The sequence below is a fragment of the Trematomus bernacchii genome, unplaced genomic scaffold (genome assembly GCF_902827165.1).
Source record: "Trematomus bernacchii unplaced genomic scaffold, fTreBer1.1, whole genome shotgun sequence".
Lineage (NCBI taxonomy): Eukaryota > Metazoa > Chordata > Actinopteri > Perciformes > Nototheniidae > Trematomus > Trematomus bernacchii.
The window spans coordinates 7,844,458-7,860,675 of NW_022987851.1; the positions used below are offsets into that span (position 1 = coordinate 7,844,458).

At 40.6% G+C, this 16,218-nt stretch overlaps 1 protein-coding gene across 1 annotated transcript in view; it reads right to left on the reverse strand.

Moving 5' to 3' along the window:
• The window catches only part of frya (furry homolog a (Drosophila)), a 43,116-nt gene extending 33,094 nt beyond the window's left edge, over positions 1–10,022 (reverse strand). Inside the window, exons 1-3 of the mRNA XM_034113214.1 lie at positions 9,635–10,022; positions 4,067–4,266; positions 251–304 (exon numbers count right to left, since the gene is read on the reverse strand). Coding sequence (XP_033969105.1) covers positions 251–304; positions 4,067–4,266; positions 9,635–9,704 — 324 coding nt within the window. The 5' untranslated portion in view covers positions 9,705–10,022. The remainder of the gene's footprint in view (positions 1–250; positions 305–4,066; positions 4,267–9,634) is intronic.
• Positions 10,023–16,218: the final 6,196 nt, after the last annotated feature.

A 16,218-nucleotide genomic window follows, 5' to 3' on the forward strand; every position in this document is an offset into this window, starting at 1 on the left:
TGTGAGCAGGGCTTTGATGGTTCAGAGCATCATAGTAGAGCAGTATTTAAAACTCACTTCTATAGGTGTTCATAGGGAAAGGCCAAATAGTTTAATGTTCAGATACAAAATACAACCGCAAAATCATCTTTTAATGTTATAGGGGTGACATGAATACAGTTTAGCAAAAAGTGATGCTGTTCATCAGCTATGTAGGTCACTCTCATATACATTTTGATCTTGACTCCCCTGTTACTTTAATAGCACTTACTTGGTCAAACTGAGGATCTTCTCCCCGTTGCAGCGACTTTGTTAAAGGCTTTTCCTGAAAACACAGAAAAAAAGTCATTTTAAAAACTGTAGATTTTTTTATTTGCACAAAGTCAAACTGGTGTTTTCTGAAGTTTGGTCTAAAGCTCTATCCGCACTGTCCAAAGAGTCTGTGAAGTATTTTTGAACTCATTATAGAGCAGCTAATGAGAGAGCCATCAATCTGTCTGATGCCAGGCATGAGCAGGCAGGGCCAGATATAAGAAATGGGACATTCATGACAGCTCCCATTATTACAGTCTTCTATCATCTGAGATAAAGGCCTTCATGAAGGATTTGGGTTAAACAGTCTTCTCCTGCTGTACCGACAGTCCTGACTTCTGTATATCATATATTTTCGTAAATGAAGGCTGGATGAGATTTAAAGAAAAAAACACTGTCTGATACATGCTGCTTTCTTAGTTTAGAAGAAAAGGATACAAACACAACATACAGTATCTTAAACAAGACAACAACATTGTTAAACAAACAGTAATTTATCCATTTCCTTCTTAGATTTGTTGTTCTTAAGAAATGTGTTATTGGTTCAATAAAGCAGACCTTGGTTTAGTACATTTGAGATACTACAGTATATGTGTTAATTAAGTATTAATATATACACTAAGTATTCTGTTTACAATCACTGAAAAGTTAACCATGAACTATAACGTTCATCATGTTCAATTACAAAAACCATAATGACCTATTGTGTCCAAACTACTGCACTCACATTCTGCCACACATCAAGGTCTGGGTCACTGTCGACGTATATAGTCACACAGTATATAAAATGTAAGAAGAAAAACAGAATGTATAGTGTATCTGGGATAAAGATGAGAGTAGCATAATTATTGTTAAAATGTATAATATAAAGTCATCTATTTCAACTATGGTTTCTAATAGCACTACGGTTAAATCAACACTATCTAAAGGTCCCACCTAAACTGTCTTTGCACAAATCGAAGCATCTGCTTTCCTTTCGTTTTCGCTCCTCTGCTCTGCCTCATTCATCCCTCTGCTGTCTCAGTGGTCGGACAGCCACATCACAGCACATCACTTTGTTGATGATTAATCCAAAACAGCTGATAGTCGGATGTGTTTCACACTGACACTGCGTGGGCTGATGGCGTGCGGCTCTCTCTATTTCTCTCTCTTGTAACAGCACGCCAGCTAAGCCCCGTGCTCTGAAGAACTTTTCCGATGAAAAAAAGCCCATCTGAGAAGCCCATCCGCGCTAGAATGACAGACAACTTGATGCCTATGAATACTATGAATTATCTAATATATACAGCATTATTGTTTACTATATCCTTTTCTGCAAGTAACTAGTAAATGTCTTCTGTACTGATGAATTATTACTGACTACAGATGGTTGATGGTGCCAGGTTGAGAAGAACAAATTCACCTGGATGATGAGGATACACAGCACAATGTTTGCCAATAACTACAAGGCAGGGCTAAAACAAATAAGACAGGCATTTCTCCACTGAGAGGAAAAGCAGAGAGAGAGAGAGAGACATCCTACTGTCAGCTCCCTAGAGGGAGTTACACTGACATGAGGGGGTGTTCACTTTCCCCGTGGTAATTAACACTTCCCTGTAGACCGGGACTGGTGACTAACAGCTTCCTATAAATCACTGTCCCTAAAACTGGAGACAGCCATAGCGACCACAATACAACCTTGTACAATCTGTATAAATCGTTACTACAGCAGAGTATGCATTGTATCTATATCATATTTGTGTTTCTACATTTTACTTTATTTCTGTTGTCCTAAGCTGGGACATAACAAAGGTTAAGCAATGATACGGTGTCTGAGGGCATAAAGCTACAGCTATGGTGATCGTTTTTCTTAGTAATATGGATCAGCTCGTCATTCTCAGTTGACTTTCAGCAGCACTCGTAAAGATAGTAATGTGGTTCTGGGAGCAGGTGGTGAGTGGTGCAGTGGCTCTTCTCTGTCGGCCTGCCTGCCTGTCTGCAAGCAGAATTATTTATGACAGCTGTTGTTGGTGCTACACATTCACTTCTAACTCCACAAGACAAAAGGTTATTTTTTTTTATCAGCTTATTACTTTATCTAATTTTCTTAAAATGTTCATTAGTCAGTATCTTTATTCATAAATTACAAATAAAGATACTGAGGCATGTGAGGCATACAATTCAAAAGAATAAAATCAGTGGATAGAAAAGACAAGCCTTAGTCAGTTTCACATGCTACAACTTGCTAATTCATATTCAAGCCTGAACTTCTTCTATAATTAAAATATTAGATATTTGACCTTGATCTTAAAGCCCAATAACTTTGTCTATATAATTGTGATTTGTAAAAGTCTCCTAAGAAAAGCCAAACCTTCTCTGATTCTGTCCTCTTACATGAGGAACTGCTTTTCTTTGTCACAAAGCCTTGTAAACTGAACATTGTTAGGTTTTGATTATTTGTTTAAACAAAGCAAGACATTTGAAGATGTCCCCTCTGGCTCTGCACAAATATGATGGGCAATTCTCTTCTATTTCTGGATATTTCAATAAACTTAACAATTAATCAATTAATTAATTGAAAAGTAATGTTTATTAGTTAATGAAAATGATGTCTAGTTGCTGCTCTGCTGTATAGTAACAATTCACTAAAGTTATATTCTACTGTGAAATATAGTTCATATAAATGTATGCATACGAATCAGCAATAAATCTAGCAGGAAGTTTGAGGAAACTATGCTGATCAATCATTCTGCTATTATGAGACTTAAAAAATATCCTCTTTACAAATTCTCTTGTTACTTAGATTATGTCAGTAAGGTAGCCAGACTTCTCCCAGATTTGTAATCACATCCCTAAGTTTCTCATGCTAAACTCAGCTGGAGCATGTAAACACTGGAGCATGTCTGCTTCCTATTCCGTGCTTACACAAACCACTGTGCATTCAGCTGACATCAATTACATCTGACAAGGTAGTCATGTTCTCCACACTGTGTCTGTGCGAGACTCATTTGCATGCCTAAGGCCTTCAAAGTAGTATGTCACAGTGACGTTTAAACTGTTAAGGGCTTCACTAGCATGAGTCAGCCTGCTTGTTGTCACAAAAACAAATATCAGCATATTACAGGGTGAACAAACATACAGTATGATAAGCATAAAATAAATGATGTTTGGTTAAAACATATACCTGTTATTCTCTACCTTATCGCCTTGTGGTGCCTTACAAAACACATTGTCTAGTTGTATGGTTACTTTTGGTTTAAGTTTTAACTTTAGGAACTAGTTAAATAAGCGTAATACTTCTTACTCCACTGTTCCTTAGAGTTAAACCAGCTACAGTCTGTCCGGCTTCCTGTCTGACCTTGCTATAGCAGTTCACAACCTGGGGGTCGGGACACCCACAAGGGGTCATGATATGATTAACAAGTTAGCAAACAAGAAAAAAACTAATTTCTCCAACAGAAAACTTTGTATTTTCTGTGAAATGTCTTGTAATCTTTGCTGTTTTTCTTACTGTCAAATGTATTGCATTTTTAACAGCCTCTGTAAACTTGAACGTAATAATCTGTTAGTCTGTAACTTATGCTTTCATTAGACTCCACACAATTTATATCATGCAACCTTTGATGAGCAGTTGCAAGATTTACAAGCAAAAAAGAGTTGGATGTCTGTCAAAGAGTACCAATGTCTTGACATCACTCCCCTTAGATAATACCAATATCATATGATTTCATATGTTTCATCTGGAGCAACACTACACGACACACACAGAGCAGAAACCTTCACTCTGAGGACTCACCAGCGGCTCGGCCATGATGAAGCGGATCTTGCGCTCTGACATTGTGGTGAAGTTGGCGAACAGGCTCTTGAGGACGTACTCGCCCGGCTTGCTCTCCGGGTCAATGCTGATGGGCATCATGGCCGGGGGACCCTTCTCTCCCTGAGGACAGCTGACTGCAGGAATGGGGGGTTTACTGTATCCGTTCCCCACGGGAGAGGCTGCACAAATGACACAAAGAGAACGAGACGTTAAACAATTTTGTTAAGTTAAACATTGCCAATTGAAGCAGAAACGAGTGGGACAAACCACAGATCTGTTGACAAGGAGAGATGGCCAAATAGAGTATTACTGAAAAGCTTCCAAACATGGACATAAAGTTCCCAACATGTTGAACATTCCTGAGTGGAGACTGTCCAAAGGGCACCGGTTTGCCCCGAGTCGGCTCCTTCTTTCCTACTGCTACAGTGAGCAGAGTGCATATGGAAATTAAAACACCACGGCCAGCAGCTGGTGTTTTCATTTCGTACCAAAGATGTCACTGCCCTTTGAGGGAAGCAAAGATCTTGTGCATGTGACCACCCTTCATCCCAGCGTTGTGATGTGGCCCACGTTTAATTACGGATGGCTTGCTTTAGGCCATAAAACCAACCAAACGAACACACAAGTTCAAATGTACCTCAGCGTTACACTCTGCTGCTTCCAGACACAGAAGTGCTAAATATAGTAAAGAACTGCATACAAACATCTCATTATAACTCTGAGTTTTATTTAGCTTGAAACTCTACAACCCCTAAATGCACGTCCACCTCACCAAGAGTCGTAAATCTGATGCGTAAAATATTCAGAGAGGACAGAGGAGACTTACTGCCTCACAATGAGAGACACATTTGCTTCAACTACTGACTCCTGAGTGTGTAAATGTGTGAGTGTGTGCATGTAATGCATACAGTAAGTGTTACTGGAAAGAAGTCACCTCACTGGTGGCAAATTCCTGCCTGTACTTTGTCAGGAGCACATATGGATCAAAATTAGAAGTTGAATTCCTATTAGAAAGCGGGTTTGGTTAGAGCTTAATAACATAGTAAATTCAAAGACCTCAGCCTTGCTGTATTTTTGGGCTTAGTAGTTTTGCTAAGTATTCAGGAGGCCTTACAATCACGTTAAAGCACAACACCTGCAGACCCGATGAACTTTGAAATTGAAGTAATTCGTGTTCATGTAGTCGTGTTGTGACAAGACAAAAACCTGAAGTCTGTATTTAACAGATGAAACAGATAAGTGGTAATTTAATTTAATGACTTCTGCAGTCTGCCAAAGAGCAGTTCAAAGCAGGGACAACAATTTATTTGAGGAAGGTGAAAAGATCTCTAATGCTCTAACGCTAAACTGATTTACTCAAAACGATCAACTTGTTACAGTAAGTTAAAGGAAACTGCACACAAATGCACACAAAACAACAGTCAAATGAGATACAGTACACATCAGTGTGTTGTGCAGAAAAAATTGTTGAAAAAAGTTCCTATCAGCATTTTTTAAGAGGCTGTAGAGTGAAGAGTATGCATCTCTGACAAAGCTACACAGGACAGACGAAGACACTGTTGAATCAGTAAACAAGTCTTCTTCTCGAGATCTTTTCAGGACACGAGGAGCTTGGATAATCTGTCAAGGAATGCCCAGCATGTTTGACGATGTCGTATGGCTTTCAGAACATGCGTCCCTCACATGTGGCAACTCAGCACCTACCCAGGCCCTTGATGAAGCTGATGACGCTGGCCTTACTCCAGCACACAGCCGTCCCGTCCATAGTGGGGAAGGAGGAGATGGTATCCAGGTTTGTTCTGAATCAAGACAAATGCTTGCTAGAAAAATCCACCAACGTCCATGTCTTGTGAATCAGCTGGTACTGTCCAGCTGGGCATAGTTTCCATGGCGCGCAGAGCCAACGGCGGGTGTGTTTTAAAATGTGGGAGTAGTGTTTGGTACGGGAGACCACGCAATCTCTCACTCCCTCACTCTCTCTCCTACTCTCTGTTTGTGAGCTGCTTCTGCTATGGCTTCCTCTAGCCTTGTGACCAGCCAGTGCCTTCCAAGAGTGAAGGTCAGGCAGGAATTTTTAGCTGAGGCACAGCTCAGTGATGAGGTCCAACATGCAATGGTGGCATAGTTGTGGGACTATATTTAACCCGGTGTACACACTATACTGACGGAGCAACCCTCCCCTCTCCTAACCCTCTGACAGCACGAGGGTCAGACCACCCCAGTGTAAACACCATTGTTGATTATGCACTGCTTCGGCACACTCAACTTTAGGCATGTTCTAGAAGAATTAAAGACACTGTAGTCATCCAAGTAAGTCAAAAAAAAATCAGATTTATAGGTAAATGGTAAGAAAAAGTCTGCATGCACACATTTGAGGTAACGGATATTTTACAGAGCACAACCTAGTGGATACAAATACATTCAAATTGAGTTAGATCTTAATACTCCCACACCAATTGCTTAAAATAAGAGGTAAAGAAAGCAACCAGTGTGAATATTCTGCCCTGTCTGTTGCTGTGGGCGCTGTACTAAGACTCTCAGGCGGGACATGTGACTCTGCAAACAAGGAGCTGGGGCACAGTGTGCATTACATCATTGCCATGCTGAAAACACCCTGAGCATGGTGGTGCTCCCGAGAGGACAATGCAACCAGGCTAACAAGTGTCTCTCTTACACACACACAATCAAACACATACACATAAGTAAAAAAAGAAAGAATGCAGTTCACTATATGCATCCACAGAGACTGTGCCTCTGGGTAAACAAGCACTTTAGCAGTCGTTTGTGAACAGAGTGGTTGGATATTTAGATACCACTGACCTCCTTTACTGGACCAGAAATTCCAGTGTCAACCTAGCCCTTTGGGAGTATGTAGTCCAGCTGCTGTGAGAAACATTGACTCTGCATTTATGTGGGAGAGGAATGGGCAATACATGCTTTGACCAATGCAAAACATTGCTCTCTAAATCATCTCCTCCACCACTGTACAGTATTCATATTGCATACTTAAAGATTGGGTATAAAGGCGCACTGTTCTTAGATGCTCCAACAAAGATGGCCTTTAGTAAAAAAGAGTTTGCGTCATGTAACGTAATGAGCTGGAAAATGTTGTAGTCAGGTTTTGAGTCATAAAGTTTTAGGTCAAAGGAAACAACCAGAGTCCCTGTTAACAACCAGACGTGCCACACTAACTATATTCCAGAATAAGTCAATAGAGCTCACATTTAATCTATGACTCAAATTGGTTCTTGGAATGCTGTCAGGAATTTAAATATTTTTCCTGAAAGACTTATCAAAAAAGGAGTCAACAGCTGGTGCCAATGAAGCAACAACATCATTAAACTAAAACATTATCACAAGTTCACAGTTTGAGTGTCCCAAAATAAACAAAACTAGAGTGAGAGAGTGGTTACAGACCTCTGCGGGAAGCAGATTCAAATGTCAGTCCCAAATTATTGACCATCAGTCCTGTTTTAGCAGGCTGACATCATGCTGAAAACAGCCGCCTGCTGTGAGAGAGCGTCTCATTTATGAAAACGCCAGCATCTGTCTCTTGCGGCTACACGTTAGGGACTCTTTTGCGATTTCATTCAGCATTGATTAACTATTTTTAGCTCTTCAAAACAAGAGCACAAGCATCACATTGCACAACAGTTGCATCAGACCAAAATGTGGGAAATGAATCAAAAACTTGGTCAAATGTGACAAAAACAAATGGGCATGATAGCATGTAATAACAGAGATAACAGACCTGGAGAACAACATGATTGACTTCTCATAGAGAAGCACTGCTGTGCTTACTGGCTCACTGCAGCCCATCTCCTGCTCTGATTGGCTGATGGCGGACCGGCCTTCAGGCATTTTTTAACACCAAACCCTGTGCCGCTGCTGCACAATGACAGTTCTGTGCTGCTGGTTGTCAATGTTTGATTAGAGCTGGACACACCAGAGAGCACAAGGACCTTGACTCTGTTTACTTCGTGGTCAGAGTGCAAACAGACAGCAGGAAAACACACACTGTGGTTTTCAGGCACTTATTAAAACCTGATCAGTTATTATATATACAACATTTAAAAGATACATATTCAATACCAGCAATAAATATGTCTGGTGTTTTAAGTTAGATTTGTATCAACTAGATTGTCCCTGTTGCCATCTCGTGATTGCTTACGTAACAGCTCTTGTACATGGGAGCAGAGGGATGAGATTAGGAGATCACATATTAAATGAAAAATGTTAAACGCATAGCCGTGGGTTGCCGCTGATAAAGTGCCATCATGAGTGCCTGTACATTTATCAGCAAAGTGATGCACTCTGAGGATTATGCAACATCATCGGAGGATGGCTCAATGTTGACAAGCACAGCATGTTCCACGGTACTGTATCTCCTTTCATTCAGATGCTATCGATATGCAAGGGCCTTCAGGCTGCAGTAGACATGTAGCATAATAACTTACTTCAGATCTTAAGTATTGTAACATGTCAGATATGGATTTATGGTAAATGTTAAATGGACTGTACTTATAGCGCTTTATCCAGTCTTTAAGACCCATCAAAGCGCTTTACATACTACATGTCATTCACCCATTCACACCCAATCATACAGAGCAGTGTACCTTACTCAGGACCTAACATTCACACACATTCACACACCGTTGGCCATGCCATCGGGAGCAACTGAGGGTTAAGTATATTGCCCAAGGATACATCGACATGTTGACTGCATGGGCTGGGATCGAAACCACAACCTTCTGGTTGAAAGACGACCGCACTCCCTCGCAGCCACAGTCGCTAAATTGTAATTAGTAATCTAAACTGCAGACTGTGTATCATAAGCTTAGTTCTCCAATCCTTGTATGACTGTAGAATTTTTCTTCAAAGTCCGCCTACTCATATCTTACATAAAACAGAATTATGCCATGATCACATGCAGAGATGCGTCCTATCTCATCCTCACGGGCCACAATGGGAGGCAGTGGAGCTGCAAACTCTGGACAGAATAAGCAACAAAGCTGAAGCTCCACTAATCCTATTACTGTGCCCTTGCACCTCATAAGAGCTATTTAGACTGTCTGAGACTCATAGACTAAAGTAATATAAGGCTACATTTTAAAGCAGGAGAGATGACTTGCTGAATCACCATTAGCAGAGTGAACAGAACAGTACACAGGTTAATCACAGGAGGAGTAACTGTACAACAATGTTGTGCACCCATGTATAATGAGCAACTTCTTCTTAGCTATTAACTACTGCTGGATACTTGGATGTATGTCCCTGGCTGTTGCCATGAGACAACTGAAAACCTTGTGGAGCGTGGTGCTCAGTTGCTTAAAGTAAAATGCTTCCAACTTTGCAGCAACTGGCAAGCTGAAGAATAAAACACAGTCGGCTCTATCTGCAACAAGCAACAGCACATCCCGGTCAGACCACAACAGGAACAAGAGGCTATAAAGTCAGGATCCCAGTAGAGCTGCAGCCTCAGACAGCCACTCAGCTCTGTCAGCTGAGGACAAACAACACAACAACAAGAGACGAACTGCTACTCACTGCCGCTCCACGATTTCAGCAAGGACTTGATGCTGATTTCAAAGAAGCCTGAGTCCTGCTGGCTGGCCATGGCTGCAGCTTCCCGTTGACTGTCCCCCTCTACTTTTGGTTTCCCTACAGTAGCAGCGGCAGCAGCAGCTGAGCTGGGACCAGCAGGTAGTGCCTGCTGTCACCTCTCTGTGACGCACTCAATGCCGTGCTGACGAGACCCTGAGCAAAACACACAAGCACTGCTTCACCCCTCCTCTTGTGTCCTGTCCTTGGCTATCAGCCCTCGCTCTCTCCTTCCTTTCACACTCTCTCGACATCTCTCTCTCTCTTTCTCTCCCTCTAAAGCTGTGGCAGGCAGTGGGCGGCAATGCAAGCTCCCTTTAAATAACTACGCGGAGGCTGAGAGTGCAGGAAGCAATCCTCTTAGCAGAGTGCAGTTAATAATAACTACTGTTTGTCTGCGTGCAGGGCCTGATAACGATGACAGAGCTGGGTTTGTGCGTCTTTCAGCGTGACAGGAAGCATCTGACAGGCTGCAGCACTGACAGAGGAGATGGACAACGAGGGAAGTACGATTTATACATGTAACAGGCGACATCTGTGAGGACAGTGAAAAGAAGAAGACACTAAAGTGATCATCAAGCAGACAGGATTATCTGCACACAAGGGATCTGCATGGGATCAGGGGCTGACTGTTGGTTTTTAAACCTTTTATGTCTTTAACCTGGTTTATTTCCCCCAAAAATTGCCATTATTTGTATCAATAAATAGAGAAAAGTGTTCCAATGGTCAAGGTGACACATTAAGCATTCCTATTTTGGCTGTGAAGTCCAAAAGTACTCCTTTGAAAAAGTAAATTCATTTGAAACCTGCCAGCTTAATACTTTGATTAAAATGACTTATAAACCGATATCATTCATTCCTCTTTAAAACTGTATTGTGTGTAACATAATATAAATAAATAAATAAGCACATTTTTTGTAGCAATGCTGAAAATGTGATGAAACCCATCTACATTATATATTTTCCAGTCAAAGATTAAAATTCCTTCTTTTTTTTTTCATGCCGTTAAATCTAATTCATCTGACTGCATTTTTATAAAAATAAATGTCCTTGTTGCTTTTTCCTGGATGTGTAACCATTCAAACCAACATTTGCTATGTAAAGATCAGATGCATGTCATCAACATATGGACTATAAACACACCCGCCAACCCCCCTCCCTCTGCTTCCTCTTAGTATAATCCTATCAGAAGTCTGTCTGTCCAACCAGCGACAGCCACTTGCCCTTCATTACATAACACACACTGCGATGAAGAAGCCATCACTGGCTGCACTGTTTAGTAAACACACATTTCAGGGGCTCAGGCCCTGACTATACCCTGGCAGTATTGCTGACTGCTCCTTACAGTGCCTCTGTGTATATAATCCCAACTTCCTGCCCACAGCAGTGAATTTGTTTTTTTCAATGTGGCATTGCTAAATAAACCACCACAAAGTCCTGTTGTGACTTGTGCCATCATTTATGACGGTTGTTTTTGCAACTTGTTACACTTGCTCACAGTGACACACTCACTCATTTTGTCACACCATAAATTATTACCACTCCAGGGAATGGAGTCAGAGTCTTTCTTTTGAAACATGACTGGGGACAATGTGTGTGTAGTTTGCAGAGCAGTTCTGACGGTTATGCAAATACAGAATATACAACATATGAATTAAAGGGGAAAGGCTACACGTTTGTTTCATATAACAACAGAAGTAGAATTGTGTTTTTAATTTTTTTTAATTAAAGAATAACCACCTTAAGCTGGATAGTATGTGGACACTGAGCTTTGAGGCTCATAATGAAACGGTGAAATTAAGAGAGAAGCTCCAAAAGCTTACGTAAAGTGGTGTGTGACACAATTCACATTATGATATACTGTAGTTGGTATGATATACCTTTCACACACTCAGTGATGCATCCATCCGTGGTGTCTTTTTAGCATGCCTATGCCTTTATCAAATCTATTGATAGAACATTATAGCTTATTTTATATTCAGATGTTGCCAGTATATTTCCTCTAAAAGCAAACATACATCCACTTAACACCGTGAGTTGATATCAGCATTTGAACTAGATTCTACAGTCTTATTCTAAGAGCACAGCCTCTTTGTAAACAACTATTATGTGTTCTGATAAAGTTGAGGAAAATGCAAAGCGACTATGTTCTCAGATATGATTTGGGCATGTTTAGAAATCTTAGATCTCGATAAAAACTGAACATAAACACTGATAGGGCATATGATAGTGCTATCAGTGCAAATTTGACCAATTATGGGCAATTGCTTGGTCCATTATGGTCACGGCAAACAGAGGTCAGCTCAAATGGTTTCCTTAAACACTGAGGAAACAGTTCACTTCCCTGATCTATCCATCAGTTATAATCTGGTCAGCCTGACTTGTCCAGCGAGAGGCCCTCTGTCTGGGAAAATGGTTATGCAATTCCTGACTTGAATAATCTTAAAAAGTTCAAATGGAGGCATCCCCTAAACTTTCTATTATTGGAGAAGTAGTTGTTTATGTAGCTGTCTCTGAGAGAGATTTGAGGTGACTGTAGTAGAGAGCCATTCATCAGGCAGAAATCTAAATTGTCAAAGCAGATCAAAGAGTAATAGATACCAGAGAGGAAAACTCAATGTTATATGATGTTATAACAACCAAGAGAGCATAACGTGAAAATATCGGACTACCTTTATCTGGATAGCTCTAAACTTGTCGGAAGAAATGTGACCAAACATTTAGACATAAAGCACTGACTGTCTGCTGGCACACTGGATAGGATCCGTGTCACTTCTTAAGCAGGAATCTGCTTCAGTAATACTTCCATAATAACCTAGCTTTGCAGGTCTGTTTATTGGCAGCTTCACCAGCGGCAGATTTGAAGCAACACTTGCAACAGGTGAATAAATCCGAAAAGCATTGCTGATTCCAGAACATTTGTCCTTAAATAGGCTTTAGGTGGACGACGGCTCGGACACATTAAGCACTTATTAAAAGCATTATCAGGCTCTGATGAAGGTAAGGAATGTGAGTTATGTCTGTCCAGGTCAGCCATCTTTGTGGTTATCAGGCTTAAACACTTGACTCCCTATTACCCCTACTCTCTACCCCTGGCCACTCTAGTTTCTTCTTCTCTTTCTTGGTCACATATTCTTTTATGACCCTATGTACTTTAAGACAACAACCTAACAGACATTTAAGAAAGTGAGGTCAGATACAAAAGCAGATTTGGTACAATGAGCTCAGCTAAATAAAATCAAAAACAGTATGATACTCTTGCACTGTCGGACTCCATTATTAACAAGCCATCAGATTTCAGTATGAGTATGATAAATACAAGGGGGAGGTGAGGCATTTCACAAAGCGATGGTATTAGTAGCTGACATTCTTGTTTTGCCTCTGCACAGCAATTTTCAATCAAACACATTTCTGCCAGATTAAAAACGGAATTCTTGAGGTAATTACGAGCGCTTCACAGAGTCAAAGCGGTACCTACTTTCGAGAATGGTGGGCCTCTGCTTGTGGCGCATCTTTTTGAACTTCACTCTGAAGTCCCTAGCTGGGAATGGATCCAGAGGTGAGCTGGCAATGCGCCCCGGGACAACCTCATCGTGTCCCTCAGAGCAATCCGTCTCACTCTCTTCTAAAGACATGTTGGATGGCAGGGAGCCCTCAGATACTTCTGTCATTCTTCCAAAGAAGACATTTGAAGCTGTGCCAGGTTTCTCCCTCTTTTCTTTAGTGTAGTGTCTATTTTTTCTCTTCCTTTTCCTTCCTCAAAAGCTCCTCTTGGTCGGGCAGCAGATATCTGCAGCCACAGCTGTCAGCCTCGGTCTGCTGATGTGTTTTAACCCCTGCACTTGTCAGGGCAGTTCAGCAAGTTAGAGTAACATTCATGAATTGGGCAGGTATAGGATTACTGAGACAGCCCCTCCTCTTTTCAGCAAAAAAGCAACAGGCAGAGAAGAGAGGGGCAAAGTCATTACTGAAGAGGGAGGGAGAGGGGAAAAGAGGCCACTCTGACAGCTACAACATCCCCGCCTACTGTAAGCCCACGAGGCATTCCTGAATAAATATCCTGTATTTGTCTTGGAGTCCTCACATCAAAGTTTAAACACTCAAGGCTTGCTTCTGGCAGCGTAAATGAGGCGCAAACTAATTTCTTAAATTTCATGTGCTGTATTTTAAAGCTGCAGAAAAACGCCGCTTCACATTCAGAGATGTTTGATAGAGAAAAAAAATCCTTAACATGAACGGGAGAAAGTCCTCAGTGGATCCATCATTGGTTCAGTTAAAAACAATCTGCACATTCCCAACACTTTCTTCAAAATCCAGTCCTGCTGAGGTTGGCTTCCCACCACTCTATGTCCTGCTGTTTATGGCGGCTGTCATTCACGAGAGGTGTGAAGTAACACGTAAATCCAGAGAAACGTTCACACAGTCTGAAGCTTATGCTCTATTCAGTCTTTTCAACCACTGACGTGAACACTAACTGGACACACCTACAACATGAACCAGTTTTTCCAAGTCTGACCAATATCAGCAATACAAACACCCTGTGTTAGTGCGTGAGGTGAAGGCGTTTTCTGTTTTAGGAAGAAACCACAGTTAGAACATGGAACAACCAGACTATACAATCTGTTTTCACGTCACTGATGTGTTTTTTTCAAGAATTTGTGTTGCAGAACAACACAGAGCCATGTGGCCACTATTAAAACGTCAAACATTACTGAATATGATTAATTTCAGAGCTGACTGAACATGCAGAGTTGAAGTATGTCAAAGAGAACAGCAGCACAACAGGGAGCCCCTGGTTTCCAGTCTAATGAGTCCAGCAGTTCACTTTTCATCCACCTGTCAAAGAAAAGGTAGCCTAAAGAAAACAAAGGAATGCTTCTGCAGCAGCGCACTACACACAACTGTCAAAAACAACAAAGAACATTCATCTTGACGTACTTAAAAAACATTCTTCAGGACAAGAATCATCATGTTGTTATAGTAAGTAAAAAAGCAAAGAAAAAGGTGTCTTCACAACATCTAAAGACATGCTTTGTGTTTTGGGTTGAAAGACAGGATCCAAAGTCAGTACACCTCCAGCAGGAATCCTTATCAAACACATCTTCATAGCCACCAAAACACAAACATACCACACAAGTCATGTTTTCCTACGCTAAGACCATTCCAGTTAGAATGAGCCTGCTTCTTTTTTCACGTTTTAAGTTTTTCGATTTGTGTGCTGAATAACATTTTTAAGGTTTAATTTTTACATTTCTACTTTTACTTTAATCAGAAATGATTAATCGCTCACTCAGGGCTCAATAAGTAAATGCACCGTGTCTCACTAACTGTCTTTTCCTCTTCACATTCAAGATTTTTGTATTTAAAAAAAGGAAATAACAATACAAATCTTAAATAATGAGAGAGCTGAAAAAAAAGTAAGTAACTGGGACACATGCTATTGTGTAGTATTACTGTAAATGTCACGAGCTAGCAAAGGATGTTGCAGTAATAGTGCACCCTCTAGTGTTCAACCGAAATACACAGACATGTATCTTATAAACCTTCACAACTGCAATCAGCCCTGAGGTTTATACACATGTACAACTGACAACATAAAAATGTGCAGTTATTTGCTGAGTCAATTAATAACCTACATCTGGATAAAGAAAGGATCATCATTCAGTAGGAAATGCATCATGTGACTGGGTTTTTATAAGCTTATATTTACTATTATTTCTTTTAATTTTTCAACAACTATAAACTTGTAAGAAAACAGACAAGCTTTTGTATCAAATGTTCTAACTAAATGAGAAGTGTTTCAAATATATTAACATGATTTTACAGATTAAGATGTGACAGTGGTTATTATAGTATAGCAACTAACAAGTATATTTCAACATATAAAATAGCAACAAAACTAGGACAGTACTTTATGAATTGGAGACAAATGTCAACCCGATCAGATCCGTGATCAATAATGCTGAAAACAATGGGGAATAATAATAATAATTCTATATCAGCAGTTCTTTTATTAAGACTTTTCTCAAGTCTAAAAACTAAAGAAACCAATTAAGTTGACCGATTAAAGTTAAGATAAGTTCTACTGTGTCTATGTTTGTCTCATTGCATGTGTGAGAATGTGGAGCAGAGCAGAACAGCCTGGACTGAGAAACAAGGTCGGCACGGCCACTGAAATACTCTCTGGCTGAGACACAGGGCTGTTACCATGGTGAGACACATTTAGATTGGCACAGGTAGAGACCACACCAAGATGAATAATTGATAGATATCAGGCGCTAAAGTTAGCACAAACCAGCTGAAGGTTAAATCCAGCTATGCTCACGGACTGTAGAATAGCACACCCATGCAACAAGTGGTCAAACAGGCAGCAGCACACTGTGGGAACTGAAGCTAGCTACAGATGACTGTTACGTAACACAACTTCAAGTGATACAAATATCCATGTATATAAAAGTGCCACTGGTGTGCGTTTTACTTATCTGTTTTCTCTAGACGCTCAAAGAACAAGCAGCTTTAAGCTACTGTAC